Raw genomic sequence first — 24,236 nt, forward strand, 5'->3', positions numbered from 1 at the left:
TTCTCGTGGCATCTTCCAAACCCAGATTTGTCCATCGGACTGCCAGATGGTGAAGTTTGATTCATCACTCCAGAGAACACGTTTCCGCTGCTCCTGACTCCAATGGCTACAAGCTTTACACCACTCCAGCTGACACTTGGTATTGCGCTTGTTGATTTTAGGCTTGTGTGCGGCTCCTCTGCCATGGAAAACCATCTCACGAAGCTCCCGATGAACAGTTATTGTGCTGACGTTGCTTCCAGAGCTATTTTGGAACTCGGTAGTGAGTGTTGCAACCGGTGTCCACATACTCCTGTATATATAGTTTCACTTTTCGAACTTTCTCACAAAGACCAGACTCCTGTGAATCACTTTGCTGTCCTGTTCTCAATGGTAGCTCTGCTGATCTCTAAACTACTGATACTGATGCACTGAATGACTTAAGCCCGTTAATTTATTTAAAGCTCTGTGGCTCTTCAGTAATGGAGTCAGTTTTAAGTGTTCCTAAACTCTCCCTGCAGTGCGTATATATAAGTCTTACTGACTAATGCCAGTAATATTAATAGTTGTGTCTTTCCTTAAGTCTCTTGATAAGACATTCATTTTTTTTGGGGGGGGGGGGGATTAGCGTTGTTAAAAGCCTGAGGAAAAACCTCACGTCGTTATCGATTTTCAAGGATGGCAATTAGTTATTTTTGCCTTTGTAATTTCGCTTTTATGCCGACATGCCTGGGAGTGGTTACTGCGATCCAGAGAAAATGAGATAAGACAAGTTACAATGTTCTGTAATTTGCTGCAAGATTAGAAAGCTAAAAGACACTAAATGGGTAAAGTGGTGTTTTATCTTCATAACTCCCGCTGAGCGCAAACAAACAGTCTTTCCCTTATATACAGTTGAAGTCAGAAGTTTACATACACCTTAGCCAAATAAATTTAAACTCAGTTTTCACAATTCCTGACATTTAATCCAAGTAAAAATTCCCTGTTTTAGGTCAGTTAGGATCACCACTTTATTTTTATGAATGTGAAATTTCAGAATAATAGTAGAGAGAATGATTTATTTCAGCTTTTATTTCTTTCATCACATTCCCAGTGGGTCAGAAGTTTACATACACTCAATTAGTATTTGGTAGCATTGCCTTTAAATTGTTTAACTTGGGTCAAACGTTTCGGGTAGCCGTCCACAAGCGTCCCACAATAAGTTAAGTACCTTGACTTTGTTGTCCTTAAGCCATTTTGCAACAACTTTGGAAGTATGCTTGGGATCATTGTCCATTTGGAAGACCCGTTTGCGACCAAGCTTTAACTTCCTGACTGATGTCTTGAGATGTTGCTTCAATATATCCACATAATTTCCCTCCCTCATGATGCCATCTATTTTGTGAAGTGCACCAGTCCCTCCTGCAGCAAACCACCCCCACAACATGATGCTGCCACCCCCATGCTTCACGGTTGGGATGGTGTTCTTCGGCTTGCAAGCCTCCCCCTTTTTCCTCCAAACATAACGATGGTCATTATGGCCAAACAGTTGTATTTTTGTTTCATCAGACCAGAGGAGATTTCTCCAAAAAGTACGATCTTTGTCCCCATGTGCAGTTGCAGACCGTAGTCTGGCATTTTAATGGCGGTTTTGGAGCAGTGGCTTCTTCCTTCCTGAGCAGCCTTTTAGGTTATGTCGATATAGGACTTGTTTTACTGTGGATATAAATATGTTTGTACCTGTACACATGTTTGTACCTGTACACTTGTACACTTTTCGCATCAAAGTCCGTTCATCTCTAGGAGACACATTGCGTCTCCATCCTGAGCGGTATGACGGCTGCGTGGTCCCATGGTGTTTATACTTGCGTACTATTGTTTGTACAGATGAACGTGGTACCTTCAGGCATTTGGACATTTCTCCCAAGGATGAACCAGACTTGTGGAGGTCTACAATTCTTTTCTGATGTCTTGGCTGATTTCTTTAGATTTCCCCATGATGTCAAGCAAAGATGCACTGAGTTTGAAAGTAGGCCTTGAAAAACATCCACAGGTACACCTCCAATTGACTCAAATCATGTCAATAAGCCTATCAGAAGCTTCTAAAGCCTTAACATAATTTTCTGGAATTTTCCAAGCTGCTTAAAGGCACAGTCTTCTTAGTGTATGTAAACTTCTGACCCACTGGAATTGTGATACAGTAAATTATAAGTGAAATAATCTGTCTGTAAACAATTGTTGGAAAAATGTATTGTGTCATGCACAAAGTAGATGTCCTAACAGACTTGCCAAAACTATAGTTTGTTAACAAGAAATTTGTGGAGTGGTTGAAAAACAAGTTTTAATGACTCCAACCTAATTGTATGTAAACTTCCGACTTCAACTGTACATAAAACTCACACACAGCGATATCCACCAGACTGATGCACCCTCTCATAAGTGTTCTCTACCATGGCACTTATTCATGTTCACAGATTCATGCATTCTGCATAAAAGCCTGAAGGATGATCTCACTCTCTTATTTCTCCCTCTCTCACACACACATGCTTGCAGAGGCGCAAGAAACACAGGGATGAGCCGTAATGAATGATATCTGGAGTGTGTGGTGCACAGGTTGACGTTTATTGTCAGGAGTCTTGTCCTGGAGGCAGAACTGAGCGATTTCCCCCTTAGATAGAACAGCTGCAAAGTCAAAATTGGCTTTAATGTAAAAATGTATAAAAACATCTAGTGTCCACTCTGCAGAGCTGCCTCCAGAACAAGATTCATGACGAAACGGGTTCTACAGGCTTCGCCTGTCCCCAAAGGTCTTCATAAGGATGTAAATATTCGGGGTATGGCGAGAGGTACTAACAGCACTGTCAGCTCCTCCAGTGAGCTGGATCCAATTGGTGGAGGCTGGTGGCGGTGGAGTCATCTTAACCACATTAGGATGAGTAAGTGGTCGTGAGGGATATCAACACATACACATGCTCACATACTCGCATGAAAGACATACCATACACACACATGCAGAGACAAACATACGCACACACACACACGCTCACACACACACACACACACACACACACACACACACACACACACACACACACACACACACACACACACACACACACACACACACACACACACACACACACACACACACACACACACACACACACACAGATTACTGTGTAGGTGGACAGTCACTGCTTCGATAGATCAAGATAACTTCACACACTTTCAATTTCCCCTATACGTTATGATGACACTTCACAGAAGGGTTCATACTGAAAAGCTATCATTGAGATAATAAGTCAGCTTCAACAGCCTTTTTCTCTTCAGCATGAGGCACAATTTATTCTGTGTCACAGAGTGGACGGGGATACCTAAGCTAATCAAAAGCTGACGCAGGTAGAATGACTCACGGGTGACTCTTCTCACCTCTCGACGCTATTTCAACTACCTGTACACTCACTTCTCCATATTCCTCCCTCCTTCTCTCTTTCCCACCACCTCTCTTTCCGCCTCTCATTCCAAATTACCTGAGACCCCCATGGCTGTCAGGTGGGCGAGCGATACTTGTCATGGCGGAAGTGCCGTCACCGCCACCCTACCCCGATTCCACCGCCCCCGCTAGACAGCATCCATTTATGCTAAAGCTAATAAGCTTTAGCCAACAGGCAGGGATGATAACGAGCTAACATGGAGTCACAGTAACTTTTCTTCGGCTTCTCTTCAGCTTAAAGAGCTTCAGAGTGGAACTAAAGTCACTGGAAAAGTACCCAGCTGGGCCTTAACGCGAGGTGTATTTTCATCGCAATGTGGATTACCTTAAAAGTTGACAATGATAATTGTGATGTATGCAAATGGTTTCTCTTTCTACTCCTGCATATGTTAGAGGGTGGTTGAGTGAGTACTCTACCACATTCTGGTGTTCAAATGGAGCTTGTTGGTGATGTTTTAAGAAACAATTTTATTAGTAAATTGAATATGCAATGTTGGATTCCGATTCATTTAATTATGCGCACTAGGAGAACTAGGTGCATTTTCTTGAGTGCATGGGAAAAATACAAAATGTGATTATTTGCAATTGGTGGGAGATTTATATCCACATGTATCATATCCTTTTTTAAATGGATTTAATTCATTTTTTCAATTCGTTTCCATGTTCCTCTTTAAAGGCCTAATGCAGCCGTTTTTATATCAATTTGAAATCCTTTCTGGGTCACAATTAAGTATCTTACTAACCACGTTTCCATCCACAGTTTTTATGCGAGTAAAGCCATGATGTATAAAAAAATAACGACAGCTGTGATGGAAACAGGAAGTTTCGGAACACTTTCATAAATACCAACGGATCATTTGCTCGTTCGACATGATTGGATCTTTTTGTGTCTGTAAAATGTGATTATGCGAGAAATGGCGGTGGACATGTCTTTATCCGCAAATATTGATAGAATAACCATCATATCGAAGTAAACTTGGAGTCACGCGATGATATGGTGTGTGGTCATCCCACTACGACTCGGGAAACCATGCAGTTTATTAGGCTACAGATGAAATAAGTTATGATGAACTTCACAGGGTGGTGAAAGTGCACGGTGTGAGCTTGATGCTCCTTTTCAACAAACGTTTTTATTCTGGTGACATGATGATCGTTGCTTGACTGCCGTTTGACCCCCCCAAAAAATATTCTCTTTCTTATACATGATAATCTCATCATGTAGACTCACCTTACCACAGAGCCTACCCACACTGTATCTGTGAGATGTCGCATAGAGGACATGTGCCAAGACCAGAGTAGGCACATTTGCTATGTAATGCAAAATAGCACATTTTCTATTTTGTTACAAAACTATCGGTAGAATTGAAAATGCGATGGAAACACATTGAACATTAGATTTTTATTTGGTACATGGAAACGTAAGCAAAAAAGTTGTTTATTTAATGTAGTTTCTTAAAGATTTGCATGCAGTGGCGACTCAACCTCAAGCATTTAGAGGTAAAGTTTCTGAAGATCATAAGATCATTTTAAAATTCTAATTTCAACTCTGCTTTCACAGTCAATTCCATTGAATTGGAATCAAAGCTGTCTCAAATTACATTCTCTAGTTTTATATAACAATCATTGCTTATTCTGACTTGATGAAGACATCATTTTTTTTATTTAACCAGGCAAGTCAGTTAAGAACAAATTCTTATTTACAATGACAGCCTACTGGGGAACAGTGGCTTAACTGCCTTCTTAGGGATCGGCGTCCTGTCAATGGTACAGCTGTAAATCATGCAGCGCCTTGTGTCACGATCGCAGATTGTAGAGAAACAACAAATGTCGGTAAATTTAAGTGTCTTATATCGGCTGAAAGCTTAAATTCTTGTTACTATAACTGCACTGTCCAATTTACAGTAGCTATTACTGCGAAAAAATGCCATGCTATTGAGAGCTCCTAACAACTAAACACTTTTTTCACCGCGATAGGTTTGGTAAATTTCCCTCTGAGGGTGAAATTTGTACTTACATTCTGAATCTTGCTCTGATTTTTCATCGAATGGTTCCCAGAGAGAACATGAAGTGTCGTTTTGTTAGATAAAATCCTTTTTCATATCCTAAAAAGGTCCATATAACATGCACGATCAATTTTGTATTTCCACTATTTCCACCCACGTTCAATTTGCAAAGAAAGGAATCTGTGAAAATCTAACCCTAAACGTTGTTTCAACCAGTCAAATCACGTTCGTATGTATTCCTCAGAGATCCTAGAACGTAACCAGACTTCACTATATCATTAGGGGTGTAGTATATCCTATAGGACACCAAATTTGGTCAGAGAGTGACGCCTTCATGGCACGCCAATGACGAGGGTGGTCTTCACTTGATCGACTCTAACTTTGTCAAATAAGCACCATTCGGGTCAAACAAAGCTAGCTAGATAGCCAATGAGCTGGGCTTTACGGGAGTATCCAAAAACCCTGTATATGTCGCAAAATGTAGTTGCCAAACTTGAGCGACAGCATGCCTTTTCCTTTTGGACAAAAATTATAAGAATATTCAAAGTTATGAAGTTATGAAAACTGGCTGTTTTGCAAATGTTGGACTTATAATATGGCTACTAATACTGGAAAAGCTAAATCAAAGTCCAAGTATACAGATTTGACGATATTCTTGCAGAAAAATTTAATATGAATGCAAATGTCTCCATCAAGATTTGCCCAAATGTACCTGGGTGACTTCACACTAAATGTCATGTAGTTCGCTCATACTTCAAGTTATCTGTCTGAACATACACTTTGCACATACACTGCTACCATCTTGTGGACACCATTGGAATTACAACCAGAGTGATGGCTAGAACTGGGACCTTTCTGTTGCATCTCAAAGATGGTGGTAGAAAAACAAAAAGGTTGCTTTTTTCTTTGTATTTTCTTCTACCAGATCTATTGTGTTATATTCTCCTATATTCAATTCACATTTCCACAAACTTCAAAGTTTCCTTTCAAATGGTACCAAGCATATGCATATCCTTGCTTTAGGGCCTGAGCTACAGGCAGTTAGATTTGGGTGTCATGTCATTTTAGGATAAAAAAAAAGGGGGCTGATTTGGCTAAACAGTTCAGCAAGTTTAGCTTCTGGCCAAACTTAAGAGAAATAGTTAAACGTTCACGGCAGGAGGCAATGTTGGAGTTCACACTGTAGCCACATACCCATCAGGGCCCATATGACAGTTCGGATCCCATATCAGACTGACAACAGAAGGACTTGTCAGATAGTGTCTGGTTAGAGCCCTGTGGGCCCCTGAAGGCATCCATATGGGCCTGTGTACCAGCCTCTGATTCAGGGGTCACTGTGGGGCCGTGTCAGAAACTTCCAAAACATGGCTGTCAAAACTGACAATGATTCATGCTACCAGGCTACTGTATGTCTCCTGTCCTGTTGCTCTGAGAGACCACTGAAAAAGTTGATGGTACAGTACTGAAAGGTGCCTCTTCTCTGGAGCCAATTTCAGATGTTGGATATGACCAATTTGTCCAACACTTTGCTCATCCCTGCCTTTGTCCACAATGATGGGAGAGTCACATGGGTGACATCATTTCTATTCTTCGCTTGTAGTTCCAAGTGAGTGACGTTAGCCTCTTGGCAATATGATGTAGTCACATAAATACTGCATGTCCAGAAAAAGGGACAGAGGTTTCAAGGGCCTGAGGGAGCTCTCATGAGCAGTGTGTGTTTTGACAGTGGCCCTCATCCACCCATTACTGTGTTCTAGTGGCTCTGTAGCACACTTCTGAGTGCCCCTCCACCACTCCTGAGTGCACTTACTTGGCCTGACTCTCTCTCTCTGTTGGCTAGCTGCCCGGATGGTTCAGATGGCACGCTGCGTGAGTGACAATGACTAAGCATAGCATATCTATGCTCTTCCTACAGTGCAATATTGTTTAATTATTTATGAATGTAAAAATATTTGGGTCATAGTTGTTATATTTAGATTATATTGTGTCATTTCTAAAGAAGGGTAAATGGAACTCTTTATATCCTCTCATGTGTATCCATTTGCATACGTGTGGGGGTATGCGTCTTTCTAGCTTCCAGTAATGCTACTGAATTCTCCCAATGACATCATCCCAAACTCTACTTTGTTCTACTCTTGTCTTCTGGCTCTTCTGTTCTGACACTATCTAAATGTGAAACTCCACTCCTGGCCCCGACAGTACAGTACATCTCCTCCCTGGCCTTTCTACTGCACTGTGCATCACTGTCGTCCCCTCTCCCTCGCTCGGGTCCCACAGGGGCCAACAACTCCTCAGGGAGTCTGGAGTCATAGTTTGATGAAGCTGTGCCCGAGCGAGATGGCACAACTCCAAATCAGACCGGCTCTCGATCATCGTTCGGGAAATGAAGGATAAGAGAGGAAGGGTGAGCTAGGAAGGCAGAGAGGCATCAAATCAATGCCCGTTGATGAAGGCATGAGATCAGTTGAAAGCTCTGGTTCTCCCATTTCTTTGGTGTCCAGATACTTCAGTGTCGATGGACGTAGTTGTATATGGATCAGTTTTCCTTCGTCTAAATGGGTCCATAGGTCTACCTGTGGGGGTGCGTGGGTGTTACTGCATTAGTGTTGTTCAGTTCAGTGGTTCCTACTGTTACTGTTATGACCTTTTTTCAATATTTTTTTATTGGAGTACATGCATGTCAAGGCTTTGAAGTCACCACCATAACTCCTCTCCAGGCATCTCAGCAGGGCACCATTTTATGAGGTGTGAGTCATTCAGGTGACATTGCACGTCAGTACTGTTACCCCGGGGCCATGGCAAGTTCACACAGTCAGGGACCGACCGCTATCAACATGGGTTCACACGTTTTACATACATGTAAATGGCCTCAGGATATCGCAGTTCGTAGACTTTCGCAGGTTTTCACAGCCTCACAGATTCAGTGTTCACGGGTCATAACAAGGTCACGGGGATCTTCAAAACAAATCTCAGTCAAAACAAATATCCTGAAAGAAAAACATTGCTGTTTTTTTTCTCGTCTGGCTTATTTGTTTTGTCTGGCTTTTTTGTAGACGATTGTTCTACCACAGAGTTTCTAAACCCAGAGGCGCAACATCGCGAGACTTACGGGAGCGCTTGCGAAGCAGACCAAACTGGGGTTTGGGAAGTCGATGAGAGAAGTGAGAAATTCTTCCTTCGTTGAAATTTTCTCGAAATCTAAAGGCACATCCTAGATTCGAGCCAATGTCTTAAGTCGTTGAACATGCTATTACTCCAACTTTGTGAAAGTGACGAACTGACACGTTTACATTTTTGTCAAAAACAACTTTATATCGAAGGAGTGTCTTTGATTTGCCTGATTTGATGACAGTTAGACCCGATGACCTGCTTCTGTGCATGAGCTTAGCTAGCCAACGTCGCCGTGACATCGCCTACAAGTGTGATCGGGGGAGAAGCAGTTTCTGCCTATCTTCACACTGTACCGTCTTTGGTTTTACTTTCCCACTGTCCTTCACACGTTGACCTGAGTGTACACATCATCAACACGTGACAGGTCTTTGAAAGGGGCCCCCCTCTCGATCCATCCTCCAATGTTGCAACAGACGATACAGCGTTGACACAATCAGGTCGCTGCCCAAAACCATAAAGCGTTTTACTGGGTACACCTCAGCCTGTCCTCAATTTATCAACTGTAACCATTGTACCTCTGTAAAAAAATAAAAAATAAAAGAGGGGGAAAGACACATAATATAAACAGATGGATGAATGCCGAGGCCCTGTCTGTCTTGTAAAACCTAAACGCAGTAAAGAACAGATGCCAGTCAGACAGAGGACTTTGATAGCTGTTCATTTGTGATAGGATAGCAGCCATAACTAACAGTGGAGATGGGTGGATGAAGACCAGTGGCGTCTTATTCCAGTGGCCGCCACATTGTCATACAGTGACAAACTTTGACTAGACAGAACAGTCTAATCTAGGGGGACCTTGTGTATCAGGTATGACCCAAGTGCAGACTGTGTAGAAGTAACCATTTTTATTGTAACAACAGGGGCAGGCAAACGACACGTCAAGGCAGGCAGGGGTCGATAATTCAGAGTAGTGGGGCCAAGGTACAGGACGGCAGGCAGGCCCAGGGTCAGGTCAGGCAGAGGTCGGTAATCCAGAGTATGGGCAAAAGTACAGGACGGCAGGCTCAGGCAGAGTGGTCAGGCAGGCGGGCTCAGAGTCAGGACAGGCAAGGGTCAAAACCAGGAGGATGAGAAAAGAGAGACCGGGGGGGGAGACAGGAGCTGAGAAAACGCTGGTTGACTTGAACAAACAGGACGAACTGGCACAGACAGACAGAAAACACAGGTATAAATACCCAGGGGATAAGTGGGGAAGATGGGCGGCACCTGGAGGAGGGTGGAGACAAGCACAAGGACAGGTGAAACAGATCAGGGCGTGACATTGTGAAGATCAAAATAGGTTTTAACCTCAAGGGAGTTAACATTTTATAAAATAGTATAATTATAAAAAAGTAAAGGTTGTCATAATAAACACACTGACAGGGTGTGGAGTCTGTCTTTTTTGGCTGATAGACTGCATGAGGACAGTGTCATAAAGATAGGGCTATATAAAATAGGGCTATATCCCAAATTAGCCCAATCATCATCTCCTCTGCAGAGTCAAGATATATACGACTATACTTTTGGATGGGGCTGATCTGTCGGATAGTATTTCTGGCGTGTTGTTTTGATGACTCTGAAAATCAGCTTGAACGGTAATGCCAACCCTTGGTTGTATTTTAATGGCAGCGATACAATTATACGATCCATCTATATATGAAAAGCTCCTCTCAGTCTTCGTCGCTAAAGGATGAAAGGAGAGTGATAGAGATCATTAAGATCTCTTATATCGTACACAATAGCAAACATGTCTTGCACAAATTACGCAAATTTCTTCTGAAAATACACTAATTAATCAATAATACCAGGCACTAATAATGTCTTAAAAGAGGAAGCATTTTTCACTTTTTACCCAAGTTTCAGTTGAGAGGTTTTTTAGTCTGCTGCAGTTTTTGCGGCTCTGTGTTGTGGGTTGGGCTAGGATGACAGATTTGTTGTGGGTTTTAGTTTGGATGACAGAAGAAAAAAAACAAGTTTGGATGAGAGAACGGCCTGACAGATTTTCCACCGCCAGATATGGCTCAATCCTCTTCGGTCTCAGTCTGTGATGTTGGCCCCCGCCCAGGCCCGATGAGCCAGACAGGGGTCCCCTGGGAGATCTCTGTGTGGCCCAATCACCGAACGGCATGGCCAGTCCAACGAGGCCGTCTGGTGGCCTGGACCTGATTCAGACTGACAGCGTCTGTCTGTGCCTCTGTGTGTGTTTGCAATACTGAGCTAGAGTCATGCTCTCAACTCAAATTCAACCTTCTCCTAATCTAGGCTATCCACTGATCTCTCAAGCCATAATCAAAGTCTTGAGATAGAGTTTCTGTCGAGAGAGAGAGACTAGCTATCCCCTGCCTCTTTCATGTGTAAATCTAATCTCTGTTCTGCCATTAGGGTTCATTTGAACCCCAGTCAGAGCATGAGCTGGGCTCCTCCACTCACACATTCCAGACATCCCCTAGACATCCAAGGGCATTAGATATTACAGACAGAGTGCGCACATGCACAAAGAGTGAGACGTGTGAAACCTGACTTCAAATCCGTCTTCTGTCAGAGCTAGATCTTCAGCTCTGCTTTTAATCTCTGACATGTCTCAATCAGCATGGTTCTCTTGGTCTTGAGTTCAGTAATGCATCAAAGCCATATAGATCATTATAAACCGGCTAGTTTGGATTCTGGATTGGCTAAATTCTACATTCTAGCCGTGTGCATGAGACCAGAGGTATGACGCAACCATACTTGATAAAAATACTAGTTCTTATATTACTGAAGCTATGGGTATGATATTATAATATGGGCCGTATTGGGTACATTTCAATTTAGTCTATTACACAGAAAGGCTTTCTGGAAGAAAAAAAACTGTATTCCCCTTCATTCTGAAGTTGCCTTTTCTGACACCAACCATTTTAACCATTGCATCTTTAGCACTACTCTTCTAATGCATTCTCTGGCCTTGCTGAAAGTGTCCCCTCTTCTTCCATCACTGCTTCTCTGCCTACACCTCTCTTAGCTCGGGTGTCTGCTCACTGCGTCTGCCCGATGCTCTCCATTTGTCTTCCTGGGGAAGGGAGCCGCTGGGAGCGACCTTGACATATTAGGACATTAAATCTGAATCAGCGCCTAACACCATCCCAAAGTGTTTTCGCTCGCGCTCTGTTTTCTCAAGCGCATCGACAAAAACACAATTTCTACCCGGAGTGTCTGTCTCTGACTCTCTCGCACACATCTCTCTCTCTTTCTCTCTCTCACTCTCTCTCTGAGACACACAAGCATGCACCCACACACACACACACACACACACACACACCTACAATCTTTCTGTATTTTCCCTGTCTCACAATATATTCTAATTTATAGTTATATTTTTTCTTCCTCTGTTTGTATCACCTCTTTCATTGTTTTCTTTATGACTCTCCATGCGTCATTCTCTGATACACAAATGATTGTTTGGAATGGAAATGGCACTGTACCCTGGGGCATCATCAGTGTCTTTCATCAGTTGATGTCAACATGAATATGTATGTATAAACCTCAAGAGTATTTCTCTGCTATTGAAACTCTGTGCAGTGCAGATAGATTTTGAATGGCAGTTAGGCTGCGTTTACACAGGCAACCCAGTTCTGATCTTTTTCCATTTATTGGTCTTTTGACCAAAGGAGGTTGGTGGCACCTTAATTGGGGAGAACAGAATTGTGGTAATGACTGGAGCGGAATCAGCCATTCTCAACTCATCTTGAACACTGAATAGTCGGTGTGAAAAAGCCTGCAGGTTATGTTGTATTTATTTATTTATTTTCATTAATATTGTAGTAGTATAGCCTTGGATTTCATCTATTCAATATGGCATGCTGCAAGGAATAATATGACATAAAATGCTTCAGAGAGAAGCATCACTCACTATTTCTCAATTTTAGAAAGTGGCTTTGGCAGGAGTGAGAAGAACAATGTATTTTTGCACAAAAGATGTCACTCCTTCCCGTCTTCCCATTACACTCTTTCCCTGTTCCCCTTCCTCCTCCTCTTTTCTCTATCTCACATTCCCTCTCTCCAGTGCACTGTTTCAAAGTAATTATTTCTCACTCATCTACTGTAGCTCATCTCATCCATCCAGTCTATTAATCTGGGTAGCTGAATGGCAAGTACTAAATTAACTCTCCTATTAACTTAACGTCATTACTCTTTTACACGTTAGCCATCCGAACACCGGGCTCCAAACACAATCCCCCAAATTAGCCTCATTAGTTACATAATGTCTCATTGATGACCCTTTGACTTCAATCCCATGGGAGATTTAACAAGCATTTTTATGTCTCTCAAGCTTTTAAATCCAAATGATCACAAAAGCGTTCTCTCTTACCCGGTGGCAATGAGGCTGTTTACACTGGGTGAGGAATCATTGCTCAATTAGGATTTGTTGTGTTTTCCGCTACTGTCCCTTTAAATCTAGTTAGCTTTTGGCTCCTTGAAATGATTACATGCACTAACATTTTCAAGCAGCAGGTAGCCTAGGGGTTAGAGTGTTGGGCCAGTTACCGAAAGGTTCTTAGTTCGATTCTTCAAGCCGATAAGGTGAAAAATCTGCCTATGTGCCCTTGAGCAAGACACGTATCCCTAATTGCTCAAGGGTCCCTCTGATAAAAGTAGACCCTGGTCTCAGGGGGAGTTGGGATATGCAAAAAAACACATTTCCATATGTGGATAAATCGGACAAATATAAGCACCCACCTAATTATGAATTCCATCCCAATGCCAATAACCTGTCCTCATCAATAGATCCTAAAATGCCTTGCTCCGTTAAACTCTCAGGCCTTAATTAGGGCTGGTGTAGTGTAGTGTAGTGGTGGGGAGAGATCCATCCCAGCATCTGGAACCACTGACCCCCCTCACCGCCTCGGGAAAGGGACTTTTAGCAGGGGGCCTGGTGGTGCTAGCACTTAGCAAAATCCAACTGGTGTCGACTTTACCGTGAAATGCTTGACTACGAGCCCTTCACAACGATGCCGAGTTAAGAAATAATCATACAAATTAAAACAGTAACACAAGATGGATTAAAATACACATATATCATGAAACCAGTGGAGGTTTGATGGAGGAGAATGGGATACCCATGGTATAGGCGTGGGACCCACGGAGACGAGTGTGTTTCAAAAATCGTCAAAGACAAATGATTCTAACCTAAAGCATTTAATAAAGACATTTATGGCACAATGTTTTTGGGGAATGGGAAGGAGAGGGTGACTTACACTGTTCTGGGAAGGAATCACAGCGATAATTGAATGAGGGTATGAGGCATGAGTTGAGGTGTTCAGAGGCTTGACTTCAGTGCAGGACAGGACTTGACTGGGAAGACAACAAACAATAACACAACACACTACACAGTTAGACAAAAGAGCTAAGAATTAGTTAGTCCAAGCGAGGAGTAAAATCATTGATGTGTAATAATGTGATTGTGTATGTGATTGACTCCACATACAGTAATGACAGAAAATTGATAGTGGTACTCACAGTGCTTGGAGACTGGAGAGGAAACATTCAGTGTGCCAGTGGATGAGCGGGCACATGAGACACTGCTTCAGTTCATGTCAGGAGAGAGTTGACAATGGTAGTGGATTGGAGTGGGTCATCACCTCTTAAATCAGGGAACAGGAGGGGATTTACCTGTAAATACAAATGGCAGATACATTCCATTACAGCTGCACCATCGTAGGTTTGGACAACGAGTTTCTCTATGAAAAACTCAGACATCTCAAAATTCTTAAAGTTAAACAGACTGCACATCCCGCCCACTTGACACATCAAAGTAGCCCTGTCACGTTCCTGACCTGTTTTCTGTTAATTTTGTATGTGTTTAGTTGGTCAGGGCGTGAGTTGGGGTGGGCATTCTATGTTTTGTGTTTCTATGTTTAGGTCAGGTGTAATTAGCCTTATATGGTTCTCAATCAGGGACAGGTGTTTGACGTTTCCTCTGATTGAGAACCATATAAAGGTAGGCTGTTCACACTGTTTGTTGGTGGGTGATTGTCTTCCGTGTATGTTGCACCATACGGGACTGTTTCGGTTTGTTCGTTCGTTTGTTGTAGTCTGTACCTGTTCGTGCGTTCTTCGTGTTATATGTAAGTTCTCATGTTTTAGGTCAGTCTACGTTCGTTTGTTATTTTGTAGTTTGTTGAAGTGTTTTCGGTTTTCGTCTTTTCTTTAATAAACTTCATTATGTCAAATTATCACGCTGCGCTTTGGTCCAATCCCTACTCCTCCTCTTCTTCCGAAGAGGAGGAGGACACCCGTTACAAGCCCAAGAAACGTTCCTGAATAAAGCCCTGATCATCCACTTCACTGACGGTAACTGACAACTGCAAGCAGACTGGTGGCACCATACATAACATTACCAATTAGTTTACCCTGACCAGATGGACAGGGCGCATAGGCTGTACACAGCTGCTCTTAAGTGGCCTACAGTTGATCAGACTGAAAAACAGTCTCGTTTTCATCCCATACAGCATGTCAGATCTCTAATGTTTAGGTGTAGCCTAGGCTTCTGCAACATTTATGTCATGATTTTTTGCTTGTGTCTGTCCAGAGTGATTATGTGTCATCATCTTTGCTAAATAAATACAGGTGGAAAGTGGAAAGCCTAGTTGAGCGCACGCAACAACAAAATGCGCTGCGTCAACCTCTCTCTTTTAATCTAAATTTTAACGGATGATGCGATGGAAGTTATCAAATTAATCCAGAATTATCTCAGAAAAGACTGTCGAAAGTTCGACATGTTCAGCAAGTAAAGCATCGTAACGTGCAATTACCTCAGCAAGCTCCGACGAGAGGAGGAACTTTCCCCTCTCGTCGGGTCCTATATCGAGGCAACTTTTTCCCAGAAGCTTGAATCTGATGTGGGCATTTATATTGTAATTTTGTAACGATCCCGCGGATATCGACTACGCCGCTTGAGCATGCTTTTGGGGCACAGCCGATAGCGCGCTGGACTTCGGGCTAGAAGGTCGAGGGTTCGAGGCCTGCTCCCTGCCCGTTTCATTACAATATGCTCCCTGTTTTGTTTTGCCGTTTAGCTGAACGATCGATGTTCTTCAGGTCACTGTACCCCTCTTTCGACACACGGTTTCAATTCACACCTTTTCCGTGTACCCCAGGGAATGAAAGGGGTTCTTCAACAAAAGTCCACAACATTTTCGTCAGTATTGGCATTCTGGCGGAGAAAACCGCACACTCGCGCTGGTGGTTATCTAGCTACTGAAGTTAGCCTTGCTAACTTTGACATTTTTTAAATAAATTGCACTAACTGGACAGAATTTTGAGTTGAATAATATCCCAAAAATGCTCAACTATCACTCTTCACTCTTAATCTCTATCCAACAATGTCACCAAGCGTCTCAACACATAGAACCCCTATAATACTCTGTGGTACAATCCCAATACAACACACTAGGTTCAGTTCTATGATTGGATGGACAACATGTCAATTCATACTACAAAAGCTTTGATTGATTGGAGGACGTCCTCCGGAGTGGTCATAATTACCATGAATGTCTATGGAAGGGGATAGCCTACAAGCCTCCTAGGTTTTGTATTGAAATCAATGTATCCAGAGGAGAACGGAAGCAAGCTGTCCTCCGGCTATACCACGGTGCTAATCCAGACAGTGCTGTTGAGGCTACTGTAGACCTTCATTGCATAACAGTGTATTTTAATCAATTATTTGGTGACATATCATCCCTTTTTTTTTTCTAATGTTTTTATTTTTATGAAATTTCACTGAGGAACATGGTCCTCCCCTTCCTCCTAAGTGAAACTATATACAGTGAGTACCAGTGCCAGATCATTGTGCAGGGGTACGAGGTATTTGAGGTAGATATGCACCTAAATACAAGGTAAAGCAACGAGGCATCAGGATGAGTAAGAGTAAGAGTAAAGAACAGAGCAGCAGCAGCATATGAGTGTGTGTGTATGTGTGTTGTGTCGGTATGCATTTGTGTGTTATGTGTGCATATGTAGTGTATGTGAATGTGTGTGGGTTTTGGGTAAGTGTCAGCGTATTGTGTGTATGTGTATATATATATTGTGTACAAAACATTAGGATCAACTTCCTTATGCCTCAGAACAGCTTCCATTCATTGGGGCATGGACTAGAAGAAGTGGAAAGCATTCCACAGGGATGCCGGCCCATGTTGACTCCAACGCTTCCCACAGTTGTGTCAACTTGGCTGGATCTCCTTTGTGTGGTGGACCATTCTTTATACACACGGGAAACTGTTGAGAGCGTGAAAAACCCAGAAGTGTTGCAGGTGTTGACACACTCAAACCGGTGCGCCTGGCACCTACTACCATACCCCGTTCAAAGGCACTTAGATTTGTTGTCTTGCCCATTCACCCTCTGGATGGACACGTACCCCAATCCATGTCTCAATTGTCTCTGGTTAATTAACAGGGAGCCTTTTATGCCTCCTCCCCTTCATCTACACTAATTGAAGCCAATTTAACAAATTACGTCAAAAAGGGACCATAGCTTTCACCTGGATTCATCTGATCTCTCTATGTCATGGAAAGAGCCGGCGTTCCTAATGTTTTGTACACTCAGTGTATCGTCTTGTGAGTAGGCATAGAGTCCGTGCAAGAGAGACATTCATTTGAGAAGTTTTGAGGGTCCCGTGTGGCTCAGTTGGTAGAGCATGGCACTTGCGATGCTAGGTTTTGCGGGTTTGTTTCCCACGGGGGGGGGGGATGACAAAAAATGTATGCACTCACTACTGTACGTTGCTCTTGATAGGAGTGTGCTAAAATGTGGCAGTGAACTAACCATTTAAAGAAAGCTATAAAAATGAATGTGTGCTTAGGTTTAAAAGGTACTGACTGACAGCCTATGGACTTCATCTCCCCTCCCGCTCCCTGTAGGCCTCAGTAACAGCAGCAAAGTCAGCACACAGCTTTGAGTTAAGCAGTGAGCTCTGGCTCCGAACACACTCAGCCATCAGCAGGATCTGTCTGTCGTCTCCAGAGTTATCCAGGTTAAACAACCCCCACGGTGCACTGGGGAAGATGAAAACACTACTTGCTGACCGCGGGGACGTGAAGAAATAGCTCAACCCCTACTAGGCCACTCCATTTTGTGCAGCTCTGTCCGAGCACTCGGCTGGAGCTTTGCCGAATGGATCGAGGATTGTGACGACTTGGTGTGTGTGTGTGGGGGGGGGCGCTGTGTGTGTGTGTTTGCGTGGCCACACGTGGGCATGCACATGTTTGCGTGTATGTTTATGCGTCTGTCTGTGTGTGCATATCTGTCTGCCGGTGTGTGTGGTAGGTTGACGTTTATTGTCATGAGTAACTGAGCAATTTCCCCTTAGATAGTACAGATGCAAAATCAAAATTGGCTATATTGTAAAAATGAATGAAAATCAAAATGTGCTTTTTGGTCTTAATTTAAGGTTAGGGTTAGGCATTAGGTTTAGCGGTGTGTTTAAGTTTAGAGTTAAGTTTAAAATCATATTTTATGACTTTGTGGCTGTTCCAGCGACTGGCCACTCTGCAGAGCTACCTCCAGAACCAGAACAAAAAGCGCTAACCTGCGTGTGCGACCGTGTGTATTTCCTCTTGTTATACCCGTGTGTTTGTGTGTGTGCCCACCACTGTGGTTGCTGCCCTGCTGAGTGTAAGACGGTAACGCTGTAAAGTAAATCCACTTGTCTGGTTCAGAGTGGGGCCGGGTGGACTTGATCTCTGATCACTCCCCTTCATCAAGGCCTCCCCTGCCAGCCCCCTCTCCCATCCCCTCTTTCCTTTCCTCTCTTCAACACTGAATGCTCTGTGCTCTCTCTCCACTTACCTCTCTCATTCAGCACAGCAGCACTTCCATTCCAATCTGGTTCAGGAGGTTGGACTAACTATCTCTTCATAAAAACGTACCACTTCAGGGGTATCCTTACTGGCAATAGTGCAATACTGGAATAGAAATCATGCCAATTGAATATATTTGAATATAGAGTTCCTCTGTGTCCGCTATACCTGTTGGTTGGCCTGTGTTTACAGTTATATCTGAGTCTCCTTTATACTTTGGTTTGATTCACACCCAACATGTAGAATATGCAGTCTCGCAAAAGTGAATGCAATTGACTCTGAATAAAATACGCCTGTCAATTTCCCACAGACTGCCATACCTTTTCACCCTTGGCGAGCAAAACTGCACCATTCAACAGAAAATGTCACAAATAATTACTTTCCCAGCACTAGCGGCGCCATCGCTAGGTGTTTGATTTGGCTAGGCTGGAGAAATATCCTCAAGGAGCTGACCATCAATCTCAGAATCTCAGGGTCCTTGCTCCATAGCTGTCACCTAACCATCACCTGCTCATGAAACTGTCAGATTTGGAGATTTTGGTGATTTGCCAGTGTGTTTCGCTGCTTCGCCCCTAGCCCACGGTTATTCGTCAGTGGAGAATGGTAATTTTAAAAAATGGCTCAAGTGTGCTGTAGTTTAAAAAAAATGATGACTGCTTCTTATGTGTGAGAAAGGGTTAAGATTGTATTTTGACTCCGTGTATGTTGATGCAAAGATTTTGTGAAACCTGTAATTCGATCAGACCCCACGATATTGACCTCTCTCTTTCGCTCTCTGTTCCTCCTCAGGTCTAGTGACTATGGCACCACCTACAGCAAGCTCAACCTGATGCCTGGGACAACTATCGTGGTCTCTAACTTCTATATCTGCCCCATCAACAAGAAAAAGGTAGGACGTCTTCAGCCTGCTTTGTCTATATTCTCCCCTCCACTCACCTGCAATGACATTATAGCTGCAATTAGTTATTGGCAACTTCCTCTTAGTCCACTGACCTTGTGAACAATTATTGTCGAGAGACAACACTCAGCTGCTTTAGGAAAGCTTGGTGAAATGGTTTTAGATGGTTTTAGAAAGGGATTTTGTTTATTGGTTTTCCGTTAAAAAGATAAGAAAATTGTGTACAATTCCTTGTGAATTCCTCGACTCCTTGGACGTCGACTCCAGGTGTCATGTCCCATTTCTGAGTGTCAAGAATCGATTCCGCTAGGAATTGACTCCTAAGATTTCGTATTTTTGGAACGGAGGAGACTGATTAGTTGCCGTACTTCCGTGAACACAAACACTTGCATCTTTCATAGCGAGCCAGCGAGGAACGGAGAGAGAGGGGAGGGGCACCGTATAGGCAGGGCTGCCACCAGGCAGACAGAGTCAGGACTGTGCACTAGCCCTATCTACCGGCAATCAAAAGGAGTATTTCGCAATGGAATGCTGAAACTTGCAATTTCTTAGCTTGCAATGTCTCGCAACTTCAGTAAAGCTGGGCCTATCATCAAATAATAGGCTAGGACATTCCACACGCAACAGACTGAAGACAGACTGAAGACTGAACACACACATCATTAGCAAAGAGTAAGAGCAGGCGAGCCAGCGTGAGGAAGAAGGTAGAGGGGGCAGGCAGAAAGAATGTCTTGGTAATCTGTATCTTGCAATATCTTGTCTTGCATGCCTCACAAGTTCATCAAAGTAGCCTAAAGATTGTCTGTTCCTGTCTGGCGTTATTTATATTACACAACTTTCCCCAGGCCTTTATAGCCTACCATCTAGTTAGGCTATAAAATAATTTTCCTTCTGTTAGGGATTTTTCTTAACGTTAACGATCCCAACTTCGTTTAAACATTTGAACGTTTAAATGTTCACATCCCTAGTTTTAGACAGAGTTGTAGAGTTCATGAAACACAAAGTTTTCGGAGAAAGTGAGGGAACTCACTCTCACAGATGACTTCGGGTTCAGTGATCTGATTGGACCTGCTCCTTATTTTGCCCTTCCGCCTCCCGTTGCAGCCTGTCCATTCAACTGATGTTATCCCCTGGGCTCAGTGCTCTAATCAATAAGAGATTGAGGAGATTAGACAAAGTAACTCATCCATCCTCTCCATTCCACCAATTCCCAAATTCACCTGGGACTCTCTAACTCACCCTCCAGGGTCACACACACACACACACACTTTTGCGATGGTTGGAGACGAGACACTGGTACTGTAGCGGTTAATTGCCTGGGAATAGACACTGTTGCCTTAGAGCACACAGAGCTATACATACCTCGGCCTAAACATCAACACCACAGGTAACTTCCACAAGGCTGTGAATGATCTAAGAGACAAGGCAAGAAGGGCCTTCTACGCCATCAAAAGGAACATAGAACTCGACATTCCAATTAGGATACGGTTAAAAATACTTCAATCAGTTATAGAACCCATTGCCCTTTATGGATGTGGGGTTTGGAGTTCATTCACCAACCAAGAATTCACAAAATGTGACAAACACCCAATTGAGACTCTGTATGCAGAATTCTGTAAAAACGATACTTTGTGTACAACACAAAACCCCAAACGATGCATGCAGAGCAGAATTAGGACTATACCCGCTGGTTATCAAAGTGCAGAAAAGAGCTTTTAAATTCTACAACCACATAAAAGGAAGCATTGCCCACACATTCCACCACAAAGCCTTCACCTACAGAGAGATTAACCTAGAGAAGAGTCCCCTCACCAACAGGGAGGGAGGGAGAGAGCATCTAAGTGAGAGACTGGCGGTGAGTGAATGAGGGAGAGAGAATCTAAGAGAGAGACTGACAGCGAAGGAAGGGGGCTAGAGACTGAAAGAGAGAATCCGAGAGAGAATCTAAGAGGGAGTGAGTCGACAGGGGGAGATTGGTGTCTCGGGGGTCCTGGCTGTGAACTGTGAGTGTCTGCGTTCTGACAGTCGGAAGTCTGGTAATAGGAACTGTGGATCAGCTTGGTATTTAATCACACCCCAGGGCTAGCAGGAGGGAATTCCTATCAGTGGGAGCCCAACCACTGCTCTCTCTATGTGTGTGTGTGTGTGTGTGTGTGTGTGTGTGTGTGTACATACAGTTCCTTGCAAAAGTATTCAGACCCCTTAGATTTATTTTGCGTTTTCTTGTGTTACAAAGTGGGATTAAAATCGATTTAATTGGTGAAGGTGGTACTAAATTATCAGATCTTCAACCAAAACTGAATATTACATAAATGCAACCTGAATGAACAAATAATTCAACAAGTACATACTTCTTTCATTTGCGTCATTAACAAAGTTAATCCCAATTGAGATGTTGTGGCAGGACTTGAAACGAGCATGTTCATGCTTGAAAACCCACAAATGTCGCTGAGTTAAAGCAGTTCTGCATGCAAGAGTGGGTCAAAACTCCTCCACAGCAATGTGAGAGACTAATATTAGGTTTTGGTTGAAGTTCTGATAACATTCAGTGTCAAAAATATGCAAAAAAAGAGAAAATCAGAGAGGGGAGTAAATACTTTTTCACGGCACTGTATACTGTAGACAGTCCATTCGGAAAGTATTCTGACCCCTTGACTTTTTCCACATTTGGTTACGTTACAGCCTTATTATAAAATGGATGGAATTGTTTTTTTCCTTCATGAATCTACACACAATATACCATAATGACAAAGCAAAAACAGGTTTTTATACATTTTTCCAAATAAAAAACGGAAATATCACTTTTACATAAGTATTTAGACCCTTTACTCAGTTCTTTGTTGAAGCACCTTTGGCAGCAATTATAGCCTCGAGTCTTCTTGCTACAAGCTTGGCACACCTGTATTTGGAGAGTTTGTCCGATTCTCCCCTGCAAATCCTCTCAAGCTCTGTCAGGTTGGATGCGGAGCGTTGCTGCACAGCTATTTTCAGGTCTCTCCAGAGATGTTAGATTGGGTTCAAGTCCGGGCTCTGGCTGGGCAATTCAAGGACATTCAGAGACTTGTCCCGAAGCCACTCCTGCGTTGTTTTGACTGTGTGCTTAGGGTCGTTGTCCTGTTGGAAGGTGAACCTTCGCCCCAGTCTGAGCTCTGGAGCAGGTTTTCATCAAGGATCGCTTTGTGCTTTGCTCCGTCTCTCTGTACTTTGCTCCGTTTTTCCCCCCTGTCTGGCCTGATTGGTGGTGCTGCAGAGACAGTTGTCCTTTTGGAAGGTTCTCCCATCTACACAGAGGAACTCTGGAGTTCTGTCAGAGTGACCATTGTGTTCTTCGTCACCTCCCTGACCAAGGCCCTTCTCCCCCAATTGCTCAGTTTGACCGGGCAGCCAGCTCTACGAAGAGTTTTGGTAGTTCCAAACTTATTCCGTTTAAGAATGATGGAGGCCATTGTGTTCTTGGGGACCTTCAATGCTGCAGAATTGTTTTGGTACCCTTCCAACACAGTCATGTTTCGGAGCTCTACGGACAATTCCTTTGACCTCATGGCTTGTTTTTTGCTCTGACGTGCACTGTCAACTGTGGGACCTTATAAAGACAGGTGTGTGTCTTTCCAAAACATGAACAAAGTAATTGAATATACCACAGGTGGACTCCAATCAAGTTGTAGAAACATCTCAAGGATGATCAATGGAAACAGGATGCACCTGAGCTCAATTTCGAGTCTTCATAGCAAAAGGTTTTAATACTTATGCAAATAAGGCATTTCTGTTTTTTTATTCCAACAACCTGTTTTCGCTTTGTCATTATGAGGTATTGTGTGTAGATTGATGAGGATAGAAATGTATTTAATCCATTTTAGAATAAGGCTGTAATGTAACAAAATGTTGAAAAAGTCAAGGGGTCTGAATACTTACTGAATGCACTGCAAAAACACCGTATAGTTGTTGCATAACTTTTCAACCTTTTTGTTTAGGTAAGCCTAAATTAGTTCACGAGTCAAATGTGGCTTAACAAATCACATAAATCACTGTGTGAAACAATAGTGGCTGACCTGATTTTTTTTATGACTAACCCCTTCTCTTTTCCCCATACATACTACACATGTAAGGTCTCTCAGTCAATACTGAATTTCAAGCACAGATTCAACTACAGATTCAACTACAAAGATCAGGGAGCTTTTCGAAAGCCTCATAAAGAAGGGCAGTGATTGGTGGATGGGTAACAATAACAAATCAGACATGGAATATCTCTTTAAGCATGGTTAATAATTATGCTTTAAACCACCCAGACACATTAGAGATACAGTCGTCCATTCTGAACTGAGCTGCATGACAGGAATAAAACTGCTCAGGGATGTTACAGGATGGAGCTATGCACAGGCAAAATCCTAGAGGAAAACCTGCTTTAGTCTGCTTTACACCAGAGACTGGGAGAGGAATGCACCATTCAGCAGGCCAATAACCTACAGCACAAGGACAAATCTACAAGGACTTCAAAATTGCTTGTTAGCCGTGATCCCCAACATCTTGCCACAGCTTGAAGAAATTTGAAAATAATAATGGGCAAATATTGCACAATCCAGGTGTGCAAAGGTCTTAAAGACAGATGCCAAAGGTATTTCTAACATGTATTAACTCAGGGAGCTGAATACTAATGCAACAACTATATTTTAGTGATTCCATTTCTATTAGTCTTTATAAAATATTAGAATTGTTCTTCCACTTTGACATTACAGAGTATTTTGTGTAAATTGTTGTTCAAAAAATGACAATTAAATCAATTTTAATCCCACTTTGTAATACAATAAAATGTGAAGAAATCCAAGGGGTCTGAATACTTTTGCAAGGTTTTTTTTGTTTGTTTGTTTTTTTCACCTTTATTTCACCAGGTAGGCCAGTTGAGAAC

The 24,236-nt window shown here is 42.8% G+C and overlaps 1 protein-coding gene across 1 annotated transcript in view; it reads left to right on the top strand.

The window, feature by feature from the left end:
- LOC120030208 (VPS10 domain-containing receptor SorCS2-like) overlaps positions 1-24,236 on the top strand; it is a 337,631-nt gene that overhangs the window by 143,147 nt on the left and 170,248 nt on the right. Inside the window, exon 3 of the mRNA XM_038975559.1 lies at positions 19,225-19,324. Coding sequence (XP_038831487.1) covers positions 19,225-19,324 — 100 coding nt within the window. The remainder of the gene's footprint in view (positions 1-19,224; positions 19,325-24,236) is intronic.

The sequence above is a fragment of the Salvelinus namaycush genome, chromosome 36 (assembly GCF_016432855.1).
Source record: "Salvelinus namaycush isolate Seneca chromosome 36, SaNama_1.0, whole genome shotgun sequence".
NCBI lineage: Eukaryota > Metazoa > Chordata > Actinopteri > Salmoniformes > Salmonidae > Salvelinus > Salvelinus namaycush.